The following is a 17,611-nucleotide window of genomic DNA, read 5'->3' as shown; positions in this document are numbered from 1 at the left end:
AACGTGTATTCTGTATTTTTTCCTCACTGTAACAGCCAGTCTTCCCTCCCTCCTTCCTCTCCTTCTACCCATCCTTTCCTAACTCCTTCCTCTCTTTCTTTCATACAAAAACAAAACAAAAACCTTAACCATGTTGAAAACCCCTCCAAGAAAAGGAGGCATAGAAACCTTAGAACGACCCTGGGATTAATTTTGGACCTCTTTTTACTTACATAAGGGCATATTAAAAACAAATTCCTTCTTGTTAACATTTAGAGGTGAGGAGAATGGCAGAAGGGCCCAGGACTTACTGATGCTGCTGCGACATTCTATGACTTCAGACTGCAAGTAGGAGCCAATCCCAAAGCGGTTTGTCGCAGCTACTCGGAACACATACTCATTTCCTTCAATGAGTCTGGTAAACTTAAATGTTGATCTGGTCACTGACTCAGACACAGGCAGCCATCCAGGGCGGTGGGCATCACGTTGTTCTACCACATAGCCACTCAGCGGAGCGCCACCGTCCAGTTCGGGCGGTCCCCAGGAAATGGTCACTGAAGTAGCATCAATTTCATCAACCTTGATAGGCCCAGACGGTGGACCAGGCTTGTCTACAAAAGAAAAGGAAATTCCAGATGTTAATTTTCACTTCAAATCAAAATTGGGTGACTGAGCATCAACAATTTGCTTGTGCCTTTTCCCATGTCCCTACCGAGAATGATGACTTTAATGGTCTCTGATGTAGTTCCGGTCACATTCTTCAGTTCAAGTACATAGTCTCCAGTATCTTTGATAGTGGTTTCCCGGATGGTTAATTTAGCTACCTTAGTATGAGTTTCAACTGTGACACGCTCTGATTCTCTTAGTTTAGAACCAGCGAAGAACCAGGAAGCAGCAGGAGGTGGGCGGCCAGCGATTGGTATTACCAGCTCTACCGGTCTGCCAGCTGGGACATGGATGGTCTTTTGAGGCATTGTAGAAAGATCAATTGTTGGCAACACTATGAGAAAGAAAGTAGAAATTTATTCTTAAGTATAATTTCTAATGACAGGACGTAATGAATTCTGAGTGTTTCCTTCATTTTGCTTTACTATTACTGTTATCTTGGTGTTTTGGTACATACCTCTGAGGTCTTGTACAGTCACGGCTGTGACGATCTCTCTTGGTTCTGACACACCTTTCTCGTTTTGTGCCCTTACTCTAAATAAGTACTGTTCACCTTCGTTTAAGGAAATAACAGTGTGCTCTAGGACTGTGGGTTTTAAGGTGACAACCTTCATCCATCTCTCAGTGCCAGCTCTGCAGGCCTCAAGAACATAGCCAGTGAGTCGGCTCCCACCGTCATAGAGTGGTTTCTCCCAGGCAAGGGTAACAGTGGATTTGGTGACATCGACCACTTCTAGCTTCGTAGGCACCAAAGGCACTTCTGAGACCAGAACTGCATCAGATGTTTCACAAGGTTCTCCAATGCCATAAATATTTTCTGGCAACACCCTGAAATAGTACATGGCTCCTTCTATAAGTCCAGAAATCCTGTACAGTGTCTTGCTGCATTTGGTAGTTACTGTTTTGAATGCTCTCATGGCAGCTTCACGCTTTTCAATAATATAGTTGTTGACAGGTGCTCCACCATCAATTGTGGGAACTTCCCAAGTGATGGTCACAGAATCTCTTGATACTTCCTTAACTTTCACTGAAGGACAGGGTCCAGGAGTATCTAAAAAAACAGAGAATGAAGGATGCATACTTCTTATTTGACAGATTAGTTGATAGATTTTGGGGGGAAAGGGGTTAGGAAAATATACTTAACATAGTCCCTTCTAGAGAGGTGATCAATCAGAAGTCAAGGTGTTTGTTTTTAAAGAACCTACTCATTGCATAGTATTAAGACCAATACTTACCGTATACTTTAACAAGGACAGTTGCTGATTTCTTGCCAGATTGGTTTTCGGCTTCAATGGTGTATTTTCCAGCATCGTACCGGTTAACTTTGTCCACAATAAGCAAAGAATAACTCTCAGTGGTGTCGATGATCGCCCGACTTGCAAGGTCAATGCCCTTTTTGCTCCATGTGATGACGGGTGGTGGTCTTCCAGATACAGACACCATCAGCCGTAGTGAGGCCCCAGCTCTGATGGTCACGGTCTTCTTTAAATCATCTGCAAGCTCCAGATCTGGTATTTCTGGAAAGTAAATGTCAAAGCTTAATTAATTTATGAACAAGTGTGATGAGAAAAATAATTCACCTAAAACCTTGAATTATAAATACCCAGTCTTTCCACAGGCTCAATTTCTGCAGTTGACTCGCTGTATTCGCTCATGCCCTTCACGTTCACAGCAGCAACTCTGAAGGAGTACTTCTGGCCCATTTTAAGGTCTGTCACAGTGAATTCATTGTTTCTTATTGTGGCGTTGGTATGCACTCGGTACCACTGATCAGTGTCCTTCTCTTGCATTTCAAGAACATATCCTATGATGTCAGTGCCACCGTCATACATGGGCTTGGTCCAGGCTAAACTGATGCTGTGTTTGGTGGTATCCACAACTCGTGGAGCAGAAGGTGGTCCAGGGGTGTCTGTAGAAAGAAGGATATTATACAAATAAGGAAGCTTTGAGATTTGTATTTTTGATTTGTAAGATTCACTCAGGCATTGCTGTTCTTTGTCTACACTCACTGAGATGTTCTTTGTAACTAAGGTCTTCTGATATTGCAAGATGGCACTGTGTTCTGGAGTTACTATTTTTATTATTTTAAGAGTTAAAAACTTCTTTAGAAAGGCAGATGTTTCTCCCTGGCCACCTTGGCTAGATACACTGTGTCCTGCTAAGTTCATTGCTTACAGTACCCATTCTCAGGAACTTTTTTTTTCTCTTTTTGGCTGTGCCCAGTGGCATATAGGCAGAGAAGGCAATGGCAAGCCACTCCAGTACTCTTGCCTAGAAAACCCCATGGATGGAGGAGCCTGGTGGGCTGCAGTTGGGGTTGCTACAAGTTGGACGCCACTGAGTGACTTCACTTTCACGCATTGGAGAAGGAAATGGCAACCTGCTCCAGTGTTCTTGCCTGGAGAATCCCAGGGACGGGGGAGCCTGGTGGGCTGCCGTCTATGGGGTTGCACAGAGTCGGACACAACTGAAGTGACTTAGCAGCAGCAGCAGCAGTGGCATATAGGAACCTAGTTCCCCAACCAGGGATTGAACCTGTGCCCCCTGCAGTGGAAGCACAGAATTTCAACCACTGGACCACTGGGGAAGTCCCAGGGACCTTTCTTTAGTAGCTCAGCTTTCAACAAGGTCAATATTCTTGTCACCTCTACATTTCCAGTAAGTACAGGAATAAATATCTTCTACTTCCTCTCAGTCCATTCCAGTGATTTATTCCTTTTAGTTCTTAGGCTTAAACTTTGTACAAGGATTTGCCAACTTATTTTTGAGGCTCTTGTGACAATTATTTTGTTAGGTACTTATTAAGAAAGTAGAAACTTTCTGTTCTGCTAAGCCTCTTAAAGGAGACATTGTCCTTTTTTTTCTCTTCAGTAGTTATTATCATTACAACAAAATTATCTCCATCCTTAGGAAGATTTGAAAAAGACATCCCTTTCATATTGGTAGTAGGAAAAAAAATTTTTTTTCACAGATTAGAAAATAACAGCAATAATTTCCAGCAATGTAACTGCTAACTTATCAACAGAAGTACTTGTTGAAATATTTTCTGTCTTAGGCTGTAAAGTCCTTCTAATAAGCATATGCCTTTCTAGGCCAGTCATAACTTCTACGAGTTCTTGGAAATTACATATTGGACAATTCTTTGTAATATGATTTTGATGGGCATTAGGAGTATGAATGAGTCTTGGAACTCACATGATGGTTCTCTGCAGGAGATAAAGTTGGAAGCTTCGCTGGGTTCGCTGTTACCAGCAGCGTTTACTGCAGTCACCCGGAACTGGTAATCACAGCCTTCCATCAGGCCAGTCACCTTCAGCCTGGTGTCGTACACCACGTGGTCCTTGTTGACACGCGTCCAGCGCAGGCTCTTCTTCTCACGCTTGTCTACCAAGTAGTTGCTGATGTCGTTGCCACCGTCAGATTCAGGTTTCGTCCACTGAATGATGATATGCTCTTTGCCAGCCCCAACTTCTTCAGGTATGCCAGGTTGTGATGGAATCGCTGTTTATATTTTTATGAGAATAAAAGGTTGATCAGAATTGCACAAAATCACTATTTCTATGACTGTCTGCCCCCTGCCCATCCCATCCCCTGATCCCATGACACTTCCACTGGCAAGTTAAGTGTTAATACTCACTGAAGGAGTTTCTGGCAACAATGGGCTCTGATTCAACAGGCACACCAGGGCCATATTTGTTTACTGCCCGCACTCGGAATATGTATTCGTTGTTCTTGATGAGTCTAGTAACCACATGGGATAGGGTGGGGCATTCGCCTTCCACAATCACCCAGTTGAGCCTGCTCGTCTCGCGTCGTTCCACGATGTAGTGAGTAATTTCTGCTCCTCCATCTTCCTGAGGAAGGCTCCAGGCTAAAGTGCACTTCTCCTCAGTTACTCTGCTGACGGTGAGCTTTCCACATGGGCCCGGGGAATCTAAAACAGATGTAGGAATGAGCAATGAGGAAGGTCCTTCTTTCTGCACACATTTGAGAAAGCTATGGAGATCAAAAATCGTTTGACCCTCTTACCGAGAACCTTGACCAGGACAGACACAGCCTTTGTCCCGCTGGCATTCTTCACTGTTAAAGTGTATTTTCCACTGTCACTTCTGTCACAGAACTTGATCACAGCAGTTGCTCGTTTGCCCGTATACTGCAGAGAGATTTTCTCACACATATCTAGTTCTTTGTCCCCTTTGGTCCAGATAATCTTGGGTTCAGGTTTGCCACCAACTGCAGCATCAAGAACAAGATCCGAGCCTGCTCTGATGGTGACCAGATCACCCTGTAATCTGGCATCCAGTTCGGCTTTGGGTGGAGCTGTCATAGACAAAATGTGAATGAATGCGTGATAGTCTGTTGTCACAGAAATTGTGATCATTTAAAAGGAGAACGTGGATTATTATTATTATTTTTACCGTATTCATCTCGGCAAGTGATGGGGCCTGTGGATTCTGATCCTTTGCTAATTACGCCTGCTGCATTCTTGGCCAACACACGGAATTCGTAAGTGTCTCCCTCACTGAGAGCAGTAACGGTGAAGAAATTGTCAGATACGATGGTGTAGTTGCACTTGAGCCAGCGACCGTCTCCAACTTCGCTGACTGGCTTACGCTCTATGATGTAGCCCACGACCTTGCTGCCGCCATCATACACCGGGGCAGACCAGATCAGTGACACTGTCGATCGGGTGACATCTGTTACCTCTGGTCTTCCTGGTGCATCTGGAAGGGAGGCAAACGTGAGGTTAAATACAACTCTGAATTCTGCTAGTACTGATGATGATGATAAACAAATGTACCCTTAAATTTTGACACCTACCCACTGGGTTTTGAGCCATCACAGGTCTCGAAGCTTCGCTGGCTTTGCTAACGCCTGCGGCATTGAGTGCGTATGTTCTGAACTGATATTCCAGTCCTTCTACCAAACCGGTCACTTTGTAGTTGCACTCTAAGCATGGTACTTTGTTTTCTTTGACCCAAAGAATGGTGTTACGTTCTTTCTTCTCAACCCAGTAGCCGATGACTTTACTGCCACCATCATGGTAGGGTTCTTCCCAGCGAATAGACATGGCATTTGCAGACACATAGTAAACCTCAGGTCTGGTAGGTGCACTTGGTGGGACTAAATATAAACAGAGGTATCAAAATATAAATTGAGTTTCAAAATACAAATACAGAATATAAATAACATTCAGGGGAAATGTTTAATCATAGAGACTTGGTAATATGATTTTAATTTTCTTACCAAATGGATGCTCAGCCACGATTGGTGCTGATTCTACAGGCTTGCTGACACCAAATCTGTTCTCTGAACTGACACGGAAAGAATATTCCATATATTTTGTGAGATGAGTGACTTTAATCTGAGTGCGCTTGACACTGGAATTGACAAGCTGCCAAGCTGTTGTACCCGATTCCCGCTTTTCAACAATGTAATTGGTAATATCAGTGCCTCCGTTGTCTTGAGGTTCAGCCCATGACAGGACACATGATTCAGCTGAGATAGATGAGACTTCAATGGGGCCGGTTACTGGACCTGGCCTTCCGATGACCACAACTGTGATGGTAAATGTTTTAACACCAGCTGTATTTTCCAGGGTCAAGAAGTACCTTCCAGAGTCACCTCTCATGCTGTCCTTTACAGACAAGGTGGTTCTGTCTTTTGTCGTCGTGATACTCACTCGATCTGTCTCCTTAAGTCTCATTTCTTCAAGTTTCCATGTTACCTTGGGGGCGGGACGACCACTGATTGGCACGTCAATGGTAAATGTGCTTCCTGCTTTGCAAGTTATGAGCTGATTGGTAATTCCAGTGAGGTCAGCAGTGGGCTCAATTTGAGGCTCCTTGATGATGACAGAAGAGAAGGCTTCCCTGGGTTCACTGTAGCCGGCGTCATTCTTGGCCTTCACGCGGAATTCATATTCAGTGTTCTCAACGAGGCGCTCCACTGTGAAAGTCATCTGTTTGGTGTGACCAGCTTCAACCCAGAAGTCAGATCCCTTTTGTCTCATTTCGAGCAGGTAGCCAGTGATTCGGCTGCCTCCGTCATGGTCAGGTTTAAGCCAAGCTAAGACTACAGAGGACTTGCTTGTGTCAACAATATCAAGTCTCCTAGGTGGAGCAGGTTGTTCTGTGGCTACCATTGGTTCTGGCATTTCATAGGGTTCACCAACACCATACTCATTTTCTGCAGAAACACGGAAATAGTATGGAACGCCTTCTAGCAGGTCACTGACCCTGAGGATCTGACGAATGCATTTTTCACTGACCACCTGCCAGCTACGGCGACTGGCTTCTCGTTTCTCTACCACGTAGTGATGAATTCGGGCACCTCCATCAAGGAGAGGGGCATCCCACATCAATGTAGCAGAGCCCCGGGTCACATCCTTGAAGGTAATCGGGCCAGGTGGGCCAGGAGAGTCCAGCACCTTTACAGTGAATGTGATTGACTTACTACCGCTGTTGTTTTCTACAGTAAGGGTATATTTCCCTGCGTCGGTTCTGTTGCAATTTTCCACAGTGAGGGTGCTGAAGGAATCTGTTGTGTGGATGTCAGCCCGAATGCTAAGGTTAGAGTCCGGTTTGCTCCATACAGCTGTCGGAGTTGGTCTACCCTGATAGGCAATGAAGAGGCGAATGCTGGCCCCAGCTCTCACAACATGAGTCTGCTTGAAGTTGGCATCGATGTCTAACTCAGGAGCTGATAACCGGTCAACTGCTTTAATGGTGCCAGTTACTTCACAGCTGTCTCCTTTTCCAGCAGCATTGATAGCACTGACCCGGAATTTGTATTCTTCACCTGCTTGCAGATCGGTGACTGTATATCTCGTTTTCACACATGCTTCTACGTTCACCTTGTGCCAGTCTCCCAGGTCAGCTTTGCACATTTCAATAATATACCCAATTATCTCCAATCCTCCGTCAAACACTGGCTTAGACCACTCTAAGCTCACAGTTGTCTTTGATGTGTCTGTCACTTTGACCACAGTAGGCGCGCCTGGTGGGTTGACAGGCTCTCTGCATTTGATTAGTCGTGAGACGCCGCTTGCAGGCCCTACCCCTGCGGCATTTTCAGCCATGACGTGGAATTCATACTCGTTGCCCTCCGTCAGACCTGTGACTTTGAATCTTGTCTCACAGATGGGTCGTTTGCTGATCACTTTCACCCATCGCGTGCTCTTCTTTTCTCTCCTTTCAAGGATGTACTGTTGAATTTCACTGCCACCATCTGATTCTGGCCTGGCCCATGTTAGAGTAATGCTATTGCCTGTTACATTACTAGGTTCTGGAGTGCCAGGGGCATCAGGAATAGCTGTGAGATAAAAACAGAGAAAGAAACCAATTAGACATGTTTGCTTGGAAACTGACCTTATGACATAGTGCCACTTAGTGAAAATGGTCACTTACTGTACTGTATTTGAGCAACCACTGGGTCAGAATCCAGTGGCCTGCTAACACCAAACTTGTTAACTGCAGAAATACGGAATTGGTATTCATTGCCAGTTATTAGTTTCGTGGCTGTGTAGCTGAGGGCTTCACAATTGTCCTCGATGAGTGCCCAAGCAAGTCTGCTGGTTTCCCGTTTTTCAATCAGGTAGTGAGATACGGGGGCACAGCCGTCATTGTGTGGCGCATCCCACCACAAGGTCATCTTCTCGCCAGTTATATTGGTGAATCTTATTGGCCCAACTGGTTTTCCTGGTGTATCTATAAGAAAAAGATTCTGGAGTTAGTTTCTTTTCCCTTGTCCATTAAAATGCAATCAGGCCTGTCTTTAATCCAAGTTCTGTACATTGTAAGAGTAAGAAGCTATTCTAGAGTTTTACCTTGTACTCGCACTGTAATCTCTGCTTTTGTGGAGCCAGATGCGTTTTTGGCTTCCACTCTGTATACACCACGATGGTCCCGGGTGGCATCTCTAACAAAGAGGCTGGTGGATCCAAGGACATCGGTTATTTCCATGTTCATCTTCTTCTCAATTTCTACTCCATCTTTGAACCAGGTTACTCGAGGTACTGGTCGTCCTTGTACCAAAGCTTTAATTCTAAGGCTCTCTCCAGACTTAATAGTGATACCATCAAAGTACTCAGGGCCAAACTCTACAGTTGGTGCAACTGTAAAAGAAATAGAATTATATACATTAACTTGGTTTAATAAAGACAGAAACAAACATGTTTTTCATTAGCACCATATCATAAAGCCTGGAAGGGTAATCCTTATACCAAAGGCTATTTTGAAAGTATGATTGACGGTTGAGAATTTAGACTCTAAGGTTAAACATTTGCATATTGTTATCTCCTTTGTTATGTCTGTCATGTTACTACTCTTGAATTTCCACTTGTAAAACGAGGAATGAAATATTTGTAGGTCATCTACTTCCTAATGCTGTTGCATATTCAAACGAGTTGCTGTTCCACGCCATTAGCTGCACTCAGGCAAAATAATAATTGTGCTGTTGAATTTGTGTTGTATTTTTGTGATTTCAATAGAAATGGACTGTTATTCTTGAGAACTTTATTCTTTATTATAAATGACTGAAATTACAAAGCTAAAAACCATCCCCATTTGCATGCTATTTATGTGGAAATGAAAGAATAGACGCAGTAAAAAGTTGATGCTAATCACATCTTTTTCTTCTCTTCATCTGAGAGGTAGAAAAATCTAATTCACCTACCTAACAACCTTTGGTAATCTGTATGAAATATTGGTTTTATTCTCACTTTACACACCAGGGACCAAAAATATATATATTTAAAAACATGAATGTTCTTAGTTACACTGGAAATCAGTCGTAAATGCTTACCATTTTCATCTCTGGTCATGATAACACCAGAAGACTGTGACGGCGGGCTTATGGTTCCAACAGCATTTCTTGCGATTATTCTGAACTCATATCGATCCCCAGGACTGAGTCCTGTTACCGTGTACTGACATTCACTGACGTCAGTAAAGTTGCATCTGGTCCAGCGATCGCTCCCTTGCCGTTTCTCGATGCTGTAGGCCACTATCTTACTGCCTCCATCACGCAGCGGTGGGTTCCATTTCAGTGTGATGGTTTCCCGGGTGACGTCAATGTAGTCAGGAGTGCCAGGTGGGTCTAAAAATTATATGAAAGTTAAAGGTGTCATTACTTCTGTAATCAACTCTTAATCTTCAATGGAAGGGGGGAAAAATGAATAAATTCCCCAAACTCATTATAGCCATTAATTGAAATTTTTTGGTATCAGAATCTTAAAAAAATTTTTTTAATTACTTTATTAGACTGATTTAAAATCATTCCCCTTGCTTTACCTGACCAACTCTAGTGTCAAGAAAATATGTGAGAAGGTGATACGTGGAAGAAAATTAGTAACACATTAGTTGCTGAATGAAATAGACTGGAATAATCTTCAGTCACTTACCTACTGGGGAAACAGCTAAGGTAAATTTGCTTGGGTCGCTAGGTGAGCTTAGGCCAGCAGAATTTTCAGCGAATACACGGAACTGGTAATCCAGGCCTTCCATTAATCCAGTAGCTCTATATTCTCTTCCAGATATTGGTGACATATTAATTCTTTGCCAGAGGATGCTGTTTCTTTCTTTCTTTTCAACATGGTATCCAGTAACTTCTGAACCACCATCATAAACTGGAGCATCCCAAGTGAGTGACATGCCATCAGAAGTCACATTGTATGTAACTGGCTTTCCTGGGGGGCCAGGAATCCTGAACTGGTGTTTGGCCAAAATGATGTTTGAGACAAGTGGTTGGCTGACTCCATATCTGTTTTCTGCCCTAACTCTAAACTGATATTCGGCATCTTTGACTAGATTAGGAACTTTGAAAGTTGTCCGGGCAACGCTGGAACACACCATCTTCCAATTAGTTTGTGAAGCTTCTCGCTTCTCAATGCTGTAACAGGTAATTTCACCTCCTCCATCATCATCAGGCACATCCCAGGACATGATGACACTATCGGCCTTGATTTCGTCGAATCGAATGGGCCCTTTGGGCTTAGATGGCGGGCCAAGTGTGATGACTGTAATGGGATATGTGTTTCGACAGACTGCGTTATCGAGAATAATGGTGTATTTCCCTCCATTCTCCTTCTTCGCATTCTTTATACTCAGAGTAAGTTTGTTTTCGGTTTTACCCAAACGAACAAGTTCACTTTCTTTCAGTGGCAAACCGTCTTTCAACCAACTGATAGATGGCTTGGGTTTCCCTTTGTAAGGTAATTCGAGGTGCACATTATGTCCGATTCTCACAGCGACTTGCGCCCCTGGGATTTCTGACAGGTCAACTTCAGGTGGAATTACCAGTTCTTTCACTGTGACTGGCCCAATACTGACACTGTCGCTCAGCCCTTTCTCATTTCTGGCAGACACTCTGAACTCCAGCTCTGACAGTTCCTTGAGCTTGCCAACCTCAATTTCACATGTCTTACTTATGCCAGCATGTGACCACGTTTGTTCACCTTTACCTTTCCTTTCCACAATATAATCTGTGATTACACTACCACCATCGAAGTCAGGCTTGGTCCAGCTCAGCGTAACAGATGTCTTTGTTGAGTCTTTCACTGAGAGATCGCGTATAGGTGCTGGTACCTCGGCAGCCTTCACAGGCTCTGTGGTTTCACAGGGTTCCCCAATTCCAATTTCATTCACTGCAAAAACTCTGAAGAAGAACGGAGTTTTCTCTGACAAATCGGTTACTTTAAAGGATGTGCTAGAACATTTGTGTGACACAGAAGACCATGTTCTCTTGGTGGCATCTTTCTTCTCAATGATGTAATTAATTATAGGAGATCCTCCGTCAATGAGAGGAGGGTCCCAGAACAAAGTGACTGTGCCTTGAGAAACATGTTTAACCTGTAGGTTTTGGCAGGCGGCTGGTGTGTCAAGCACTTTAACACTCACAGTTGAAGACTTTGGTTGACCAACACCATTTTCTATTGTGAGAATATATTTGCCTGTATCATGGCGAGTGACTTGAGGGATAGTGAGTATTGAAGATGAGTCCGTGTTTTGAATGCTGTAGCGGGCATCACTGCCAAGATTCTTCTCATCTTTTCTCCACGTGACAGTAGGTGGAGGTCTGCCTTTGAAGGGAACCAACGCGTGTACATCTTCGCCAGCTTTAGCTATAATGGAGGTCCTGAAAGCCACGTCCAGGTCGATCTCTGGTTCCTCTGTAGACATAAAACAGACATATACAGTGAATTTTAAAGCAAGGAAATGAGTGATTTCCTGGAGGGTCTCTATTAAAATAAAAACATAATCATATCAGTAGGCACGTACCCAGTATGTCTTTGGCTTGTACGGGTTCGGTCATTGCTATAGGTTCACCTTGTCCGGCACAGTTTACGGCAGACACCTGGAAGTAGTAATTGACTCCGGGACTCAGGTTCGATACCACATATTCTGTAGTTCTGACTTCTCCTTTGGTAGAGACAACAGTCCATTCCTCTTCCTCTCCTTGTCTCATGGCAACAACATATCCAGTAACAGCACTGCCCCCATCGTAGACAGGTTTACTCCATCCAAGAGTGATGGAGGATTTAGTTGAATCTGCAATTCTTATCTTAGCCGGTGGGCCTGGTGGATCTGGAATGGACAGTCAGAATACCGTAATTATGCAATGATGTACAACTGGGCGACGTGAAAGATGACACAGGTGAAGAGGCCACACTTACCAATAGGATCAGCAGCTTTGTAGAAGTCAGAGGGTTCAGAAAATGGACCCTGTCCAGCAGCATTTACAGCACAAACTCGGTATTGATAGTCACTGTGTTCCGTGAGTCCTGTCACTTTCTGTCTGGTGTCACGGATTGTCTCCTTTAGGACTTTAAACCATCCAAGACTCTTCTTGTCTCGTTTCTCCAGGATATAGCCGCTTATGTCACTACCACCATCTGCAACTGGCCTGCTCCAGACAACAGTCATCGAATTCTTGTTAATCTTTGTCACCTCTGGCACGCTTGGAGGCCCAGGTGTGACTGTTTGAAAAGGAAGAGGAAAATGAGTTAAAAGAATCAACATTACTGATAGATTCTACCTTTTAATCTTCAAGTCCTACTTAAGAACATTCGTCTCATTTATTATATTTTCCACCTGGTGAAAAGGATCATTATGAGAAGTGATATGATGAGCAAGAAAATAAGTCAGTCAAGCTCTGGAAACTATTAATAGCTAGCAGAATAGTATTTGTTTACTTATTAATTTATCTATGGTCATGTCACACAGCTTGTGGGATCTTAGTTCCCCTGGCCAGGGACTGAACTCAATCTCTGCCAGTGAAAGCATCAAGTCCTAACTGCTGGACTGCCAGGGACATCCCAGTTTATTTTTAAGTTTTCATGAATTTTATTCATTTCAGTGAGTAATGATAGAAATTTGAGAGATGAGATGCTATCTGAGCATACAGACATTTGTAAATGGATTAGTAATGGCTGCGTGAACAGTAGAAGAGTCTTGAAGATAATCTAAGCCAAAATTTACCAAACTTGCTGTTGGAGATACTATTTAGTGCCTTGAATCAAAACAAGGTCTCATTTATTTCAAAGCAATTACAACTAATACTCAAGGAATAAAATGATCACCTGGTAGGATTTGATACAATGAAAATAAGTAAATAAATTTTCATGTATTTGATTTTAGTTTTCTAATGAAATCGTATCTCACCAAACGCATTCCTTGCTATCACTGGGTGAGATTCCAGCGCATCACCAATTCCATATTTGTTCACAGCGCGAACCCGGAAGATGTATTCATTTCCTTTGATAATTTTGGTGGTCTTAATGATGCACTCTTCCAAATTTTCAGACACCATAGACCACACAACGCGGCTTGTCTCACGCTTTTCCACGATGTAGTGAGTGATTTTTGCACCACCATCATCTGCCGGAGGCTGCCAGAGAAGAGTTATCTTTTCAGCAGTGACAGTCTTAAATTCAATTGGTCCACCTGGAGGTCCTGGTTTGTCTGTCAATGAAAGAACAAAATGGTATATTAATAAATTTAGAAAGGTTTCTAATTGAAAATCATTAAATTTTAGGCAATGAAATATGACGTTGGCCTGCATTCAGCACCTACCAAGGATCTGCAGTCTAATTGTGGCTGAGGCTGAGCCCAAGGCGTTCCTTAGTTTTAATTCATAGGTTCCACTATTAAGGCGAGTTGCATCTTTGATGAGTATAGATGCAAGGTCAGTGGTATTTTCGACACACACCAGTGCATTGGTTTGTAACTCTTTGTCATCTTTATACCACTCAATTGTAGGCTCAGGTTTGCCAGAAATGCCAGCTCTGAGCTTTACAGATGTCCCTGCTCTGTATTTGACAACTTCTGTATATTCTAGAGGCAAATCAATTACAGGTCCACCTGTAAGAAAAACAGATCATAAATATTTAAAAGATCACAAGGATGAAGAAAATAATCTCGGCAACTTCAAAGTAAGCTCACTGGCCTTTATTAAATAATAAATGTACACACGGTAGTTCTAATCCCATTTATATTTTATATTTAATTTTATAAGCTACTCTTCTATCCCAGATGAGGAGGAAAGATTGTGAGCAAGCTCTGAACCCCAGTGACAGCACTAATTGCACAGGGATTTAAGTGCCTGTGAAATGTAAAGTCCGTTACGTGTTTTATTCCAGGAATGAAATGGGACACAGAACAATGACCTCTTGTTTTTATTTCCCTTCCCAGTTCACTGGTATCCAAGTGGGGGCAGTTTACAGCAGACCCTTAATGCTGAATTCTCTACTCACAGGGCTGTATACTCCCCTGGACTGGTTTTGTGCCAGGCTGCTTACAAGTTTTGAGAAACAGAATTAACGTGACTTGCTTCACAGTCTCACAAATACTGACTCAGTGTCTACTAAGCCTGGTTCATAGAGAGAGGCCCGAGGAGTCTCATCATGAAGATGGAAGTGGGTACTTCTGCCCGGATACCACAGAGATTCCCCCTTGGAAATGGGGGACTTTTAGAAACAGCATCACTGGGTACCTAACTCTCATGAAATTTTAGTTTTTAAACTACTGTTGAGTTGAATGTGCTACTTAATTTCCAGTAGTGTATTTTGGGATGTGTATGTGTATTTCGGACAACAGCAATGTCGAGAGAATTCTGAAGTCTGTTTGAATTTCCCCTCTATCATTCATAAGCTGCTTTGATGTTGGGGAAGTTATGTACGCACTCTAAACCTCACTTTCTCTTCTGTAAAATGAGCTAATCTTAAGGCTGTTAGAACTAGGGGAGAGAATTCATGGAAGGTACACAGCAAATGTTAGCTACTGCTAATATTTATCATCATTAACACCTCTGTTTAGTTTTTCACTTAAGAGGAATATTCTCTGAGCATCCAACCATCACTTTAATTATTGATGCTGAAATTTTTAAATAGAAACATGAAACATAAACTAATTCATATAATCAAAGAATCATAAAAGACTGAAATCAGAAAGGCCTTTTGCTATCCTGTAGTCCAAATCTCACGTTTTACAGTTAAGCCAAAAGGCCTGGGGTGTTATGGAATTTTCCTAAGACCACCCGCCACCCCCAGGTAATTCATAATTTCTCCTAAATATTTAACAAGGTACATAGTAAAAGTTATCCTATAGATTAGGACCAGAAAAAGTAAGATAGAATATTGAGTTAAATTACTGCTGTGGTTCAAAGTACTAAAAATGCTTACCATAAGAATCAATGCACGTAATGGGGCCTACAACCTCGGATGGATTGCTGATGGACCCGACAGCATTTCTAGCAAAGACACGGAATTCATACTGGGCATTCTGAGTCAAGCCAGAGACAGTGAAGTGAGTCTCGGTAACATTGGTAAAGCTGGCCTTGGCCCATCTGCCATCTGGAAGGTCTCGTCTCTCAACCATGTAGCCTGTAATCTTGCTTCCTCCATCAAAAGCGGGTTGTTGCCATGAAAGGTTGACAGAGTTCTTTGAAATGTCAGTGATACGGACGTTTCTTGGGGGTTCTGTGATAAGACAGAAAGCAGATTAGTGGCACTTAGATCATTATTTTACTTTGCAGAAAGAAGGTTTGCATCGCTAGGTAGTCAGAACTGTCCTTCTTGTGACAAATACATACCGCAGGCATCAATGGCTAGGACTGGTTCCGAAGGATGGCTGGGTTTCCCAATACCAGCAGCATTTTCTGCATACACCCTGAATTCATAGATTAATCCGGCACTAATTGTTGTGACTTTGAAGTGAGTTGTGCGGATGACCATTTTGTTGGCTTTTTGCCATAAGATACTGTTTCTGTCTTTCATCTCCAGGTGATAGCCTGTAACTGGACTGCCTCCATTGGACACTGGTTCATGCCAGCCCACGGTGATACTTTCTCGAGTGACATTGGTGACCCATGGTGTAGATGGTGGTCCAGGTGTTGCTATGAAAGACAGAAATCCCATGGTTAATATAGACATTTCAGACATTTTTGTATTTGGAAATGTGGGATCTTTGAGCAGTTCGACAACTTACTGTATGGTAGTTTGACAACCACACAAGCTGAATCTATGTGGTCACTGATGCCGAAGCGGTTTTCTGCCTTGATGCGGAATTGGTATTCTTCTCCCGTGGTCAGTTTCATGACTTTAATCATGGTTCTTGCAACTGTTGCAGACACTTCCGTCCATACTGCAGTACTTGTCTCTCTCTTAAGTACAATGTAATTGGTAACCTGACTTCCACCATCATACTTAGGTGGCTCCCATTTGAGAGTCACGCTGTCTTCAGTTATATCACTTATCACAACAGGGCCAGTTGGCGGACCAGGTCTGTCCAGTACAACGATGTTAATGAAAGCTTTGGTCGTTCCACTGGAGTTGGCAGCTGTGATCTCATATCTTCCAGCATCAGCGGCAACGCTTTCTTTGAGATTGATGGTCAGGTTTTCAGCAGTAATTTCAGTATTAAATCTCATGGTTGCTTTCAGTGGGACACCATCTCTTGACAAGGTCACTTTGGGCAGTGGTTTTCCAGAAATTGGAATGTCAACTTTAAGGTTTGAACCAGCTCTAACGTAGACGGTATGGCTTGGGAAATTCTTCATGTCAATTTCAGGTGGTTCTGAAAAATAAGAGTAGAGAAGATGAAGGTGAAAAAAGTGTTTTTTCCAAGTTGACTTAATGCAAATAATTTCAAATTTTGCTTCTACATAAAATTAAACGTACCTAGTTGCTCCTTAATAAGAACAGGAAGCAGAAGCTCTCTGGGGTCACTCAGGCCAGCTTGATTTTCAGCAAACACCCGGAAAAAGTATTCAGAATTCTGCCTCAGACCAGAAACAACATGGTGGGTTGACTTTACCACCGCACATCTCATCCAGGTCGTCTGTCCTTTTTCTAGTGCTTCAATGACATAATGCACAATTCTGCTTCCACCGTCATGCTCTGGCTTCAACCAGGCCAGGGAAACACTGTCTCTGGATACACTTGTTACTCCAAGTTTTTCAGGTGGGCTTGGCTTTTCTATGAAAGTAAAACATCAGAAGAAAGGGAAGATTATTGCAACATTTTTCCCCACATGTGTTCTTTCTGCCTTGTCAAAAGGAAAAATTTTAATGAAGGCATACAATTACTTTGAGACTTCTTTACTTTTTATATGATCAGTTTAGCTTTTGAGTCAAGCAAAACTTTCCCAGGCTTTGTCATTTTATGTCACAGCATGTCATAGCATTCAGATCAAATAAGCATCAAATGACCCAATTAAGTGATTAAATTTATCCCAAATTTATTATGGGTAAAAAATGAGGAATGAGATGAAGTGTTATAAAATATCATGTAATTTCTGCACATAAACAATATATATATGTACATATATATGTGCAGTCAAGTTCAGTTATACTTAAATCCAACATATCCATCTTAATCTATATAAATTTCTACTTTTTTTGTAAATCAATGAAAAACTTTCTCTATTAGTAAGAATTCCTTTTGTGCCATAGTATGAATCGCTTGAGG

At 42.6% G+C, this 17,611-nt stretch overlaps 1 protein-coding gene across 11 annotated transcripts in view; it reads right to left on the bottom strand.

Annotated features, from left to right (window-relative positions):
* Nucleotides 1–17,611, bottom strand: part of TTN (titin) — a 276,227-nt gene that overhangs the window by 15,620 nt on the left and 242,996 nt on the right. For all 11 annotated transcript variants that reach the window (XM_027556470.1, XM_027556566.1, XM_027556480.1 and 8 more), the window contains 23 exons: nt 16,823–17,119; nt 16,131–16,718; nt 15,736–16,038; nt 15,326–15,622; nt 13,719–14,006; nt 13,308–13,607; nt 12,320–12,622; nt 11,925–12,230; nt 10,049–11,815; nt 9,451–9,744; nt 8,474–8,761; nt 8,055–8,354; nt 5,893–7,959; nt 5,467–5,769; nt 5,064–5,369; nt 4,675–4,965; nt 4,283–4,579; nt 3,841–4,146; nt 2,249–2,554; nt 1,881–2,162; nt 1,103–1,696; nt 692–979; nt 291–590 (listed from right to left, as the gene is read on the bottom strand). In XM_027556470.1, the coding sequence (XP_027412271.1) occupies nt 291–590; nt 692–979; nt 1,103–1,696; nt 1,881–2,162; nt 2,249–2,554; nt 3,841–4,146; nt 4,283–4,579; nt 4,675–4,965; nt 5,064–5,369; nt 5,467–5,769; nt 5,893–7,959; nt 8,055–8,354; nt 8,474–8,761; nt 9,451–9,744; nt 10,049–11,815; nt 11,925–12,230; nt 12,320–12,622; nt 13,308–13,607; nt 13,719–14,006; nt 15,326–15,622; nt 15,736–16,038; nt 16,131–16,718; nt 16,823–17,119 (10,671 nt within the window). The remainder of the gene's footprint in view (nt 1–290; nt 591–691; nt 980–1,102; nt 1,697–1,880; nt 2,163–2,248; nt 2,555–3,840; nt 4,147–4,282; nt 4,580–4,674; nt 4,966–5,063; nt 5,370–5,466; nt 5,770–5,892; nt 7,960–8,054; nt 8,355–8,473; nt 8,762–9,450; nt 9,745–10,048; nt 11,816–11,924; nt 12,231–12,319; nt 12,623–13,307; nt 13,608–13,718; nt 14,007–15,325; nt 15,623–15,735; nt 16,039–16,130; nt 16,719–16,822; nt 17,120–17,611) is intronic.

This window comes from Bos indicus x Bos taurus, chromosome 2 (assembly GCF_003369695.1).
Source record: "Bos indicus x Bos taurus breed Angus x Brahman F1 hybrid chromosome 2, Bos_hybrid_MaternalHap_v2.0, whole genome shotgun sequence".
Lineage (NCBI taxonomy): Eukaryota > Metazoa > Chordata > Mammalia > Artiodactyla > Bovidae > Bos > Bos indicus x Bos taurus.
This window is presented reverse-complemented; position numbering and strand designations above follow the sequence as displayed.